General features: G+C 51.6%; 1 protein-coding gene across 1 annotated transcript in view; it reads right to left on the bottom strand.

Annotated features, from left to right (window-relative positions):
- LOC119295609 (probable inactive heme oxygenase 2, chloroplastic) overlaps positions 1–2,247 on the bottom strand; it is a 5,399-nt gene extending 3,152 nt beyond the window's left edge. The window contains exon 1 of the mRNA XM_037574047.1: positions 1,706–2,247. Coding sequence (XP_037429944.1) covers positions 1,706–2,198 — 493 coding nt within the window. The 5' untranslated portion in view covers positions 2,199–2,247. The remainder of the gene's footprint in view (positions 1–1,705) is intronic.
- Between the last annotated feature and the right edge of the window lie 10,116 nt (positions 2,248–12,363).

The following is a 12,363-nucleotide window of genomic DNA, read 5'->3' as shown; positions in this document are numbered from 1 at the left end:
TTCTACTCCAATTTTAGGGTTGACAGTTTTTTAGTAACATAACAAGGACTTTCCAAACAACTTAACAAGCAAACTATCAAGAGTATTGAGCGGCGGGAAGCAAAAACTTGCAACTAATTAGGAGGTATGGTAAAAAGAGAATGCAAACACTCGTGACGCAAGCATGTTTTTCTCGTGGTTCGGATGGTTGGCGCTATCATATGTCCACGTTAATGGAGGCTTCGAACCAAAGGTTTCAGGATCAGAAGGATCCCGGTTGTGTGGCCCACTAAGCGGTCTACTGAGCACAACCAAACTATACAATCATGGATTGCACCAGAAGCCTCACTAAGGGGTAGATCTTCACCAAGTAGGCCATCTCCGAGCCTGTACAAACTCTTAGTCCTTCACACGTAGAAAATGATAGGCTCTCAAGTGACTCCTAACTGCTAGGATGCGCACACCATCCAAGAGTAACAAGCAAAGCAAAGTCACTCGACAAGAAGTCAAGAACTCCTTAAATGATCTTCAATCAAAGCTCCTCATGAATCTAAGAGAACACTCTCTCACAAGAATAGGATTGTGGTGAAAGAGATGAACTTGAGGTGTAGGGATTCAAAAAAGGGAAATTATTGGCCTTCAAAGAATCAAAGTGATCATGGAATCACCAAACACTTCCTTCTTTTCTTGCCTTGAATCTCTCTTCATCACTTCTGGTGGTTGATGGAGGGAGTGGAAGGGATGGAGTGGTTTGAGTGGCTTGCAAGGGGTGGAATGAGTGAGTGGAATGGCTTCAAATGAGTATGGATGATTGCAGCCACGAATGGGTATGGGAAGATATTTATAGAGATGATCCAAGATTTGACCATTACTAAAGGTTGCCCTGTGGTTTCTGCGCCATGATTTTAAGTGGAGATCCCAGAGGGATCCACTGCAACCAAATGAGCCCTTAGTAAGAAGGTTATGATAAATTTTTGCATTGTAAGATATGTCTTCTCTTAGTTACATATTTTCTAGTTTACTTCTAAATCACCCGTAATTTTAGGAGTATGCAAACATTAATTGCTAAAGATAACATGAAAGGCACAGAAAGACTATCTTATCAACAACTGTTGTGCATGCCCTCATCAGCACTAAGGGCTCTCCCAATGCATTATATCCTAGGTTATATCATACTCCCTCCGTCCCAAAATAACTGTCTTGATAACTGTCTTACAAGACAGTTATTTTGGGATGGAGGGAGTATGCATTAAGTATGTACTTAGATGTAGCTCCTCCAATGGATTATATCTTATTGTTGTATCTAAAAGCTATATCTATATTAGGATATGGTAACTCTCTCTTTCATCGTTGATTAAATAGGCGCCAAATCAGATTTTTGCTTAGGTGTCATGAACTCATGATTAAGATATAGTCCAAGGTTGAGCACTGAGACTGCCCTAACAATACAAGTCATACTGTGAGCTTCTAGTGCCCAAAGAAATGGCAAGGGAAACAAAACCTTTTGCAGAAAATGACATGGGGTCACAGCTTGTAATAACATGATAATGAAACACTCTTAACATGCGCCCAATTGGCGATTACCACTACAAGCTGGACCCAAATTCGAACTGCAGGATCACATTGCCGCTCGGGAGAAGAACATCTGCACTAATTACTGTCTGTCTGCAGTAATTGACAAGAACAAGAACCGTAGCAAAGAATGGGGAAGAAAGATCTCACTCACAGGCGACGTCCGTGGACCCGGCTACGATCCGCTCGACGGTGTCGAAGACAAGCTTGCTATCCACGAGGTAACTCACGAACCCTTCCATGCTGGGCATCCACTCCTCCACTTCACGGTTGTCCTCCTCCTCCTCATTCACTTCTTCGTCGTTGCCCTCCTCGTCCATCTCGTCGTTGTCCTCCACCTCCTCCTCCTTCGATTCATCGTCCTCCTCGGCTCCGTCAGCCCTATTATTGTCCTTATTACGAGTGGCGCGCTTAGTGTTGCGGAGGCGCATGGCGACGAACCGCATCTCCTCGGCAACGCCCACCGCCTCGCCTGGGTACTGCCTCGGGTACCGCCGGGGTTGCGGAGCCACTGGCTGCGACTCTGCCGGGAGCGAGGGGGCGCAGCGTGTTCTGGATAGGGCAAGCTTTCTGGATGGGTGGAGAAAGCGGAAGTGATGTGGTCGCCGGAGCGGCGCCGCCGAGGGGACGGCAATGGCGAGCAGCATGGTTATCCACTTCGACTTGGGCAAACAGTCTTCATTGTCACCACCGCTCCTATTCTCCGCTCCTTGGGGATGGTCGGGCCGGCCCATTTGTTGTTTCTGATTATTTTTCTGAAATTCGAAAAAAAAATGGAAATAATATTTTTCAATGCTACATAATGTAGAGAGGAAAATGCTCCCAAATCTTATAGAAGAACAGTTACATGCTTGCTATCTTTGTGAAATTTTGTTTCTAGTGTGTACAATTTTTGTTGCGCCATGCATGGAAAATCTTCATATAACCCTTCAAAATTGTTTTGGATGACACGTGTGTAAAACACCATTTGAGTTATGTTATTACTCCCTCCGATCTTGTCGTGATTTCAAAAATATTCATGTTTTCTTTTATGTGTTGACCAATGAAGGAATTCACCATACATATGCACCCTGTGCAGTGGTCGAGCTCGGTGTCGTAGCATGCATGAACCCCGGTGAGCTTTCAAAGTTGCAAAATTTGTTGCAACGCCAGGAGCATTGATCTAGCTAAAAAAATTGGCTTGTTCAAAGGATTCTCGAAATGTTGGAATAGGATAAATGAAAGATTAGAGTGTCATGTCATCTTGAATCCTATAGAAATTTGGATGGAGGAGATTTGAGTGTTGGAAATTTTATTTCAAATAGAGTGCAAACGAATCCTGCAAATCAAACTACCAACACGGGAACAAAACTAAGGATACAAATCCTCCAAAATTCATGTAAATTTCTCTTGAATCAGAGGAGCCCTTAATTGTACCAAGCTACGCTGCTCTCTCGTTTCTTCGCCTTAGTCCATAGTGGTAGCTAGTCGCCCACAGGCATAATTCCCTTCCTTCATGCTTGAGCCACTCACTGAAGGCAGAACCAAATGAGGTCAATCCCATCTAACACAATGAGGCAGAATAGTCACCCAATCGCACAGGGAGAGCGTGGTGGGTTGATCCAACTTGAACCAACACCAGTAGTTCCTTTCCACCATTTTTTCTTCTATGATTTCTCTTTCCTAGTTTGACTCTGGTATTGGTTCCTTTTTCTTTATATATTTTTCAAAAAAATAGTCTTCTGTTTTTCCTTTTCCTTGTAGTTTTTTTCTTTATTTTTTTTATTTTTCCCTTTGATTGTTTTTCTTTCCCATTTGGTTTTTCTTTTTCGTACTTTCTCTTTTGTATCTATAAATTTTTCTTCTACATGAGAAACTCAAACAAAATTTTGGCTAGCTATATTAATTGCACGTAAATATTAGGTATGATATTATTTGCGTATTAATTATATGATTAGCTCTAATGTTGATATTTGGTACGTATGATATTAGTTACACGCTAAAAGTGTCGACCGCTCACCATTAAAGCGATTTAAGTCGTTGGGTTGACCACGTTTAATAGTTGTGATTATTTAGATCTATCCATTTTGGTTATTTTTATATTAGTATAAATATAGATATGGATATAATTATAGATATGTATTGCTTTTCGTCGGGCCCATGGGACTGGGGTGCCCAGGCCCGTCTGCCTGTGGCCCAGTACGCGACGCCTGCCAAAGGGTCCAAGGGACGACCCACTAGCAAACTTCACGAGCAATACCCTCACGATGCACAAGTCAGCAAGTGCCCCAGGCAAAAAGTAGGCGCCACAAGGAGCCTCGTAAGGCTCCCCCTCACGAGGCAGTCTCCCGAGGCGGGCGAGTCAAGGACCGTTCGGCTGGTCGCGTGGTCGCGCGTCTTCACGTGGGTGACGCGCGCGACTACGAGCAAAGCCAAAGGAGCACCAGCAGGCGCGGATGAGTAGGTTTTCCTCTTTCATGCTAAGGGGGGCAAGGCCGGCTATCAGTTCCCAAAGCAATCCCCAAAAGTGGCCAGATCGGTGCTAGAGGACCAAGACGGTGGGCGCGCTAGGACAGAGGTCATCACCGAGCCCACCGACGCGTCATGGACGGTTGCTTTGCAGACGAAGCCCGACTTTTGTCAGGATAGAATGCGCTCTTGTCCCCCTTCAAATTGGCTGTTGTGTGGCAACCCTTCCCGCCAATGTTTTCGGGGGAAGAGGACCAAGGCTAGTATAAAAGAGGGCAGGGTGCCACCGTAGTGAAAGGGGATGACTCTCACTCCCCACGCCTCTTGTACTCTGATTCGGCCTCACGAGAGCAATCCAACCACCAAGTAGGAGTAGGGTCTTACACTGCAAGGTGACCCGAACACTAGGTAAACTGTCATGTCCACAACCACCCGCGCTCGCACGCCCTCGCCATAGCCTTGTCGTAGTTGAAGCAGAAAGGAATAGGGCGTGAAGAACAAGTGCACCCCAGTGTTCAAACCTCAGGGTCCCCGGAGCCCCGATTTCGACATTTAGCACGCTAGGTAGGGGTGCGCCGCCGTTGCTCCGCTCCGCTTCGACTTCCGCTCGCCAACTCATGGCTGATGCTCGCCGTGTGCGTGCCGAGCGTCGGGAGGCTCACGTCGCCTAGATGGCGCATGTGGGCCGTGATGGCCGCCACCACTCTGCGAGTGTCGCCGCTATCGACCCTGCCGCATGCGAGCAACATGACTCTTCCATGCACCCCTCCATGCAACAGGACGACCACACCGCTACGACCTCTTCCTCCTACGCCCGCCGCGGGCCGATGAACATGCAGGCTGTGCTGCTCATGGTGCGTGAGCTGCTCCGCTACCGCCTGGCCAATGCCGGCTATGATGCCTGGTTGGGCCGCATCACCGAGCTCATCAACACCGATGGAGAGGCCAAGGCGCACTCAAACTCGCTCCACCCTCCGTCGTCTCGCGTTGGGGATGTGGCGCACGGGGCCCCTCCGCCCCCTCCCCTGCGCAACAACCTTGCCGAGCCCCGGCGCGACGTGCACCCACGCGACCCGCCCCGTGGAGCGCCCACCCGGCCGGGGATGAAGCCAGCTGTCCATCATGGCCCACCCGACGCATGCGTGCTTCTCGAGCAACAGTGCCAGCGCGAAGACCGGATTGTCCAGGAGGTTGCGGTGGCCAGACGCAGAACTGGGCCACCCTCATGCGCGATGTCGTGGTTTTTTCACGTCAGATGTCCTAGTGTGAGGACAGTCGTGAGGCCATCACAACTAGGTAGTCGCTTGAACGGGGTTGGTCAGAATTGAGAGACACGAGATTTTACCCAGGTTCGGCCCCTCGCGATGGAGCTAAAAGCCTACATCCCGCTTCATTGATATTGAAGATGATGATGATCTCGGTTACAAGGGCGGTGTTTCGCTACCTCTATCTCGAGAGCATCTACTTTGATCTTGTCTAAGACTTGTCTGTCTGTCTCAACTTCTCCCTCTTGGGGTGCCTTGGCCCTCCTTATATAAGTTGAAGGGGATGGCTTACATGTAGAGCCCTAGTATGATTAGGACTAGTCTATTATCTATTACAAGTGGAATCCTAGTCCAGATCTTACTTCTCTTGTAAAGGAAATATTCCTTATTCCTTTCCTCTTAAGTCGGCCCACCGGATACTATAACATGAGTCGGCCTTCCCATGAGCTGCCTTCTGGGCCATTGGGTCTTGTCGTTTGTCTGAACCGCCTGCCGGGTCACCAATGAACCGCCGTCTTTGGCCGGGTCACCAATGAGCCGCCAAGTCCGGCCAGGTTATTAATGAAGCACCAAATCCCGGCTGGGTCGTACTTTGGGTTAGGTCATACTATGGGGTATATCCCCGACGTGCGGTGTCCCTTCTAGTAGTGTGGGTTGCCGGGCATTCAGTCGTGAGTTGCACCGGGTGGCTTGGCCCGTCAAGTTCAAGCCGGAGCTGCCCCTGTGCTATGATGGCATCCCCGACCCCATGGAGTTCCTGCAGCTCTATGCGTTGAACATCAAGGCGGCAATTGGCGGTGACAAGGTCATGGAGAACTGGTTTCCTATGGCCCTCAAGGATGGTGCGCACTCCTGGCTCATGAACCTACCCGAGGAGTCGATCTCTTCGTGGAGCGAGCTCTGCGAGCAGTTCATCGCTAACTTCAAGGGCACACATGATTGTGCCCTCACCGTCAACCGCCTGTGGCGCGTGAAGCAGCGCCCTCACTGTCAACGACCTGTGGCGCGTGAAGCAGTGCCGTCACCGTCAACGACCTGTGGCGCGTGAAGCAGCGCCCTAGTGAGACCTTCCGCAAGTACATCCAGCGCTTCAGCTAGGTGCGCCACAATATCCCATGCGGCTTGGACGAAGCCATCATCTTGGCGTTCTCCAATGGCGACACGGAAATTAGGATGAGCGAGAAGCTCGCCATCAACGATGATCTGAGTTCGGCACTGCAGCTGTTCAACCTCGCCGACAGGTGTGCCAAGGCTGAAGAAGGCCGCCTCTTCATCCACAATGATCCAGACGCCGCGCACGACGACAGCAAGACCAAGGGCAAGGAAGTCAAGCGCAAGGGCCCTGCCGTGCTAGTGGTGGAGCCTGAGTAGAAACGCTTCCGAGACCATGACGAGTCCGAGAAGGACAATCGCCCGTTCTGCGTCTACCACAACGTGTACACCCACAACACCGAAGACTGCCAGGAGCTCAAGTCACTCCACGATGAGCGCTTGGGCCACCGCGGAGACCACAACGACCGTGGCGACAGCCACGGAGGCGGCCTCGGTGGCGGTCGGTGGGACAACCGCAACGACAAACCCCGCCAGGGCTAGCGCGACCAGCCTCACGAGGAGGCCTGGCATGACCAGCCTCGTGAGGTGCGCCCTCAGGCTAATGATCCCCTTCTGCCGCTACTGCCACCGCCCAGGAGAAACGGCGTCAACCAGCATGACAAGGGGGTTGTGGCTACCAGGAGCCTCGCGTAGTGACCTGCACCCTCGGGGGAGCTCAGGCCCTCGCGTCCAATCGCCTTTTCAAGCAGTTATCTTAGGAGGTGAATGCTGCCATCCAGAGGCCCGAGGTTGCGCGACCCCTCAAGTGGTCACAGTATGCCATCACCTTCGAATCCAAGGACCGCCTCAAGTCCACGGCCGCTAGCGGTGCGCTCCCCATGTTATGCACCCCCACCAGCAGCAACGCGCTGTTACCAAGACCGTGATCGACGGGGGCGCTGCCTCAACGTGATTTCCGCCAGGACCTTCGAGATGCTCCAAGTGCCCTACAACCAGCTGATGCCGACCAGGCCCTTCTCTGGGGTGACTAATGGATCTACCACCTCCCTTGGGCAGGTGCGCCTCTCTGTCACCTTTGGCACCCGCAAGAACTACCACACAGAGCTCATCGACTTCGACATGGCCACACTCGCCAAATTCACGACGGTGACCCATCACGGCTACAATATCCTCAAGATGCCTGGCTGTAGAGGCATCATCGTCGCCTGCGATGAGAAAGACATGGTTTTCTCCCTCGAGCATGCCTACCAGGCTACCACTGCTCTCCCAAGACCGCCCTGAGGTGAAGAAGGCATCGGCTGGTGGCAGCGGCCAAGGCCCTGCCCTCGCCGTTGGCACTGGCCCTCCTCCCGCATAGGAAGGCACGTCCGATGCCTTCCCCAACGCCTTCCGTCAGGCAGGCTCGAGGGCTTTAGCCTGGAAAGCATCCGACATGATCGGCGCGTCGAGGGAGGTGTTCGGGCACCACTTGAAGGCATGCCTTGATGAGCGTCCTATCAAGCAAGAAGCACAACACCCGGCGCCAGGACAACAAGAGTTCATCGCCCAGGAAATTCACAAGTTGCGGGAAGCTCAGGCCATCCGTGACGAGCACCGTTCTGCGTGTCCTGCCCATCGAGTTGCCGGTCCGCAAGGTGCACGTAAGCGTTGACGTCGCGAGCCTCAACAGGGCCAGCTCCCAAGACCTCTTTTGGCCTGATCAGGGGTCTCGCCACCAACTACACCCGCATGCCCTTCGTCCTAGAGAACGCCGGCACCACCTTCCAAAGGTTGTCATGCCTCATGATGGCACCTCATGAACTGCGAGCCCCCAAGGCCTCAGGAGTCCTTCGGCCCTGAGAGGTGAACCCCGCGGCAAACTTCGTCAAGCAGCCTGACGCTCCTACAACACATGTCGCCAGGTATTTTTTTGGTTTGTCCAACATTGATGGCGCCCCACGGGTTGCATCATCCTCAAGCTGGTCTGGGTCCATCCTTGCAGCTGCCTCACTTTTTGGTCTTGTATTGAATCTGACTATCCCTAATGAGTTTGTGCTACTTGCTTAATCCTATGCTCGGTGCCACGTCACCGTTGAGAGTGCCGCACCCTCGCGACCTTCCTCCTGATCGTCCCATGAGAAGGGGCTGGCACAACGCTTGTGCTCGGGTCTGTCCCTGCAGATAAACCCAAGTGATCGAGCTCTGCCTCGCGGGCCTGCTCCTGTGCACATCACCTCACCGAAATCCTTGGTGCCTCATCTCCTCATGGAACAGACACGAGTAGGCCAGCGAGCGTGCGTCGCCCCTATACCTCAAAACTTTTGAAGCATGCAGTGCCCCAGGAACCAAGTGCTTGGGAGCCCAAACGACTACCCGAAGGGCCCCGCACGACATAAACTCCAGGGTTTGAACGTGCCTCACTCGATGCCGCTCCACGCGAAAAGCTAAGCCTCTAGAGTTCCTTCCCCTCATGGCCTAAGCGGAGGCGGTTCCTTTTTTCCAAGCGAGTCGCTTGAACGTCAAGGGGAGGTCCCTGAGCATCGCGTCTCAGGAGTCCTCACTAGCCTCCGGAGCCCCTCACCTCCTGGCCTTGTTTCAGGCATCGCGACCTAACATACCAGCGGCGACTGAGGCTCGCTCGGGGGCTGGGTCCTGCCGATGTAGAGCACCTTGGCAAGCAAGGAAAAAGGGGGTGAACCCCGCGAGGAGATATTAGGGGGACATACGATTTAAATCACAAAAGCGATAGTTAAGGCACAAAAGGCATTAGTTTTCCACGCACCCTCTACGGGGTTTACATTGATCCAGTGCAGATAAAAGACGAGATAAAGAAGAGACTTCAGGGATGTGCATCCTGAAGCTACGCGAACTCCCTGCAAGTCGCGTCCGCTGCGCATCGCACACCGAAGAGCTAAGTTAACCGCCCCGGGCGACTCGATGGACTTTGGTGGTGTTCCTTCTTTTCATGACCTCGCCCAAGGCGGAAGCCTCTTCTCTCGCCGAGCCGCTTGCGGGTCAAGGGGGAGCTTCCTGAGCACCATGCATCAGGAGTTCTTACCGGGCCCCGGAGCCCCTCACCTCCTGGCCTTGTCCAGTCACCGCGATCGGACTACCAGCGATGGCTGAGGCCCTCTCGGGGCTGAGTCTTAGCAATGTAGAGCACTAGCGTGATCGTGAAGAAGAGGGGCAAGCCTAACGAGGAGCATTGAGAATGAGCTTGATTTTGAACCACAAAAGCATCAAATCTAAAATGCGAAGGCATAGTTCCTTACACACCCCCACATTGTTCTAGTGCAGGAAAAGGAAGACAACAAAAGAAAATCTCCTAGTGGAGGCCGCCGCCCCCAGGGCGCCGGCTCGGGCATTGACCACGCCCTAGTCTGAGTCCTCGTCCTTGCTCCTGATGGTAGGGGAGTCGTCGCTGCTCCCGCTTCCACCGGAGGGGGACACATTGCCGTCATTGTCACCGGGGGCGTTGCTATCGTCCATGCAACACTTCAGACGGCAGCTGGTGACCCCGAAAATCTTCATGAAAAGCATGGTGGCCCCGTCGTACTTGAAGTAGAGGGCGTGCCCCTTCTTCAAGCCGTGAGCGAGGGCGAACGACTTCCATGCTTGCTTCAAGAACATGAGGCTGGTGGGGGAGAACTCTGTCGCCACCCAGGAAGGGCCGTTGCAGCAGCCGTCCGACTGCACCCATAGGCCCAGCGGTGCGCAGTGTGTGGTCTTCCATCTCCTCCGTGAAGGAGTCTAGGAGCCGAAGCCAGGTGCAGGGCTCACGGTGCATACGCATGATGAATTCGCGGGGCGCGTCAGCAGAGTGGCTCCACGACTAGGATGGCGGGGCGGCCATGCTGCCTTGACCACCTCAGCCACGGACTCCACGTCCTTCGTGCCCCCGCCCGGAGGCGCCTCTTTCGTGGCTGCCTGAGCCAGCATAGGCCGTCGCCGGAGGGCGCCCGCGTCCTCGGGGAGGCGCCCCGGGCGTGGCGGCAGAGTGCGGGGATGACCTCTCTCCCTCCCTGGCTTCAACAGCTCTACCTCCTCCGTCGCCGCCTTCCCCTTTGATACGTCTCCAACGTATCTATAATTTTTATTGTTTCATGCTATTATATATCCATCTTGGATGTTTTATATCCATTATTATGCTAATTTATATCATTTTTTGGGACTAACCTATTAACCTAGTGCCTAGTGCGAGTTGCTATTTTTTCCTTGTTTTTGTCTTCTACAGAAAATCAATACCAAACGGAGTCCAAACGAAACAAAACTTTTTGACGATTTTTCTTGGATAAGAAGGCACCTAGGAAGCTTCGGGAGGATGCCAGAAGGTCCACCGGTGAGCCACAAGTGCACTAGGCGCACTTTAGGGGGCGCCCTATGAGCTTGTGGGCCCCCCGTGGCTCCTCTAACCCTAATCTCAGCTCTATAAATACACAAATATTACCCATATACCAAAGGGCATACAAAAAATACTTTTCCGCCACCGCAAGCTTCTGTCCTCTCGAGATCCCATCTTGGGACCTTTTACCACTACTAGGGAAAAGGCTAGTAGCAGCGCGGGTTTTAGGTGTATCAGTAGCGCGGGGGGAGGCGCTACTAATAAGGCGCTATAGCTAACACATAGCAGTAGCGCGTGCTCACCGACGCTACTGCTACACAAGTGTAGTAGCAACACGGTTTTTGGGAGCTTGCTACTGCTAATAGCTCTAGCGCTCTTTGCCTGGACGCGCTACTGCTATCGCGGCGCTGCTACTAACTTTTATACACTCGCTACTGCTAATTTAAGTAGTTTTTTTTCGGCATATTTGTTTTGTATTTGAACAGGCTTTATAGAATAATCTTTAGCACATAGAAATATCATCATGATACACATACAAATGCCTGCGAGACCACAAATGTAATCATAGCATATACATACAAATAGTCTCATCATAATCATCATCCAACATAAAGTGATATCTTGTCATCATCTCGAAAATAGCGATACATGCAAGTCTCGAATACTTGCAACTACAACAACGTCATCCATCTAAACAAAGGTATACGCAAGAAGTGCTATCACTATGAGTGAGAGTGGAACTATGCAGTACATGAGGTGGCGGTTACAAGTCCTCTCTCGCGCTAGCGTGAACCTCAAGTAACTAGCTTCTCCTTCTTGTCTGCTTTTGAAGCCTTTATGGCTGGCGCCCATGAACCCATTCACTTGCGCCTGACACTCATGCCACTCGTTGTACACCCCCGAAACCTTCCCTTTGTACACGACATAGAAATTCCATCTCGCCATCAAGAAACTAGGTACCTGGTAGCGACATCGGGGCCGGTACCTTCCCCGCCGGTACCTTCCCTGCCGATCTCGGTGCCGCCATCAGTGCCGGCACCGTCGGTGTCGATGTCGGCGTCAGTACCATCATCGAGGCCGACCTACAAACCTTGCTTAGCAGTCAAATAGTTGAGGTACTCTTGTTCACCCTCATAATCCATCTCGTCTGCATCTTGGTCAGAAGGCCCAGTTTCTTCGTTGTTCGACATGTTTCCTATGATTAAGTGTCCTCATTTATTTCTAAAAGTATGAATAAATGATAAATGACATAAAAAGAAATCTATGTGCTAGCACTCGATATGCCAACTATGTAGCACAAATCATGCCTTTATTCACGGGAAATTTCGGCATGACCTTTGCTAAAAAATGGACATATCGAGCGCCTGAAATTCACCGGAATGGAAATGAATCAACATTCCGGCATAACATAGGCCACTCGGATCATTTTCCAAACATGACATGTCCAAAACATGACATATGCACATATCACATGTCTAGTTCAAATTTGCATATAAATTCAGCTAATTTTGAAACCTAGCTAAATTCATAACTAAATAGATAACCTAATTAACATACTGCCCTAACTAAATTAAAATCTAAGTAAATTAACCGAAGAACCCTAGCAGAGAGAGGGGGGTTTACAGAGGGTGCAGGGGCGAGGAGGCAGGCCCGACGACGGCCGGGAGGGAAGAGGAGGGAGGCGAGGGCCGATGGGTTGGGGGCGAGCGTCGGCACCGGGGTCGG

This window comes from Triticum dicoccoides, chromosome 4B, assembly GCF_002162155.2.
Source record: "Triticum dicoccoides isolate Atlit2015 ecotype Zavitan chromosome 4B, WEW_v2.0, whole genome shotgun sequence".
Classification (NCBI taxonomy): domain Eukaryota; kingdom Viridiplantae; phylum Streptophyta; class Magnoliopsida; order Poales; family Poaceae; genus Triticum; species Triticum dicoccoides.
This window is presented reverse-complemented; position numbering and strand designations above follow the sequence as displayed.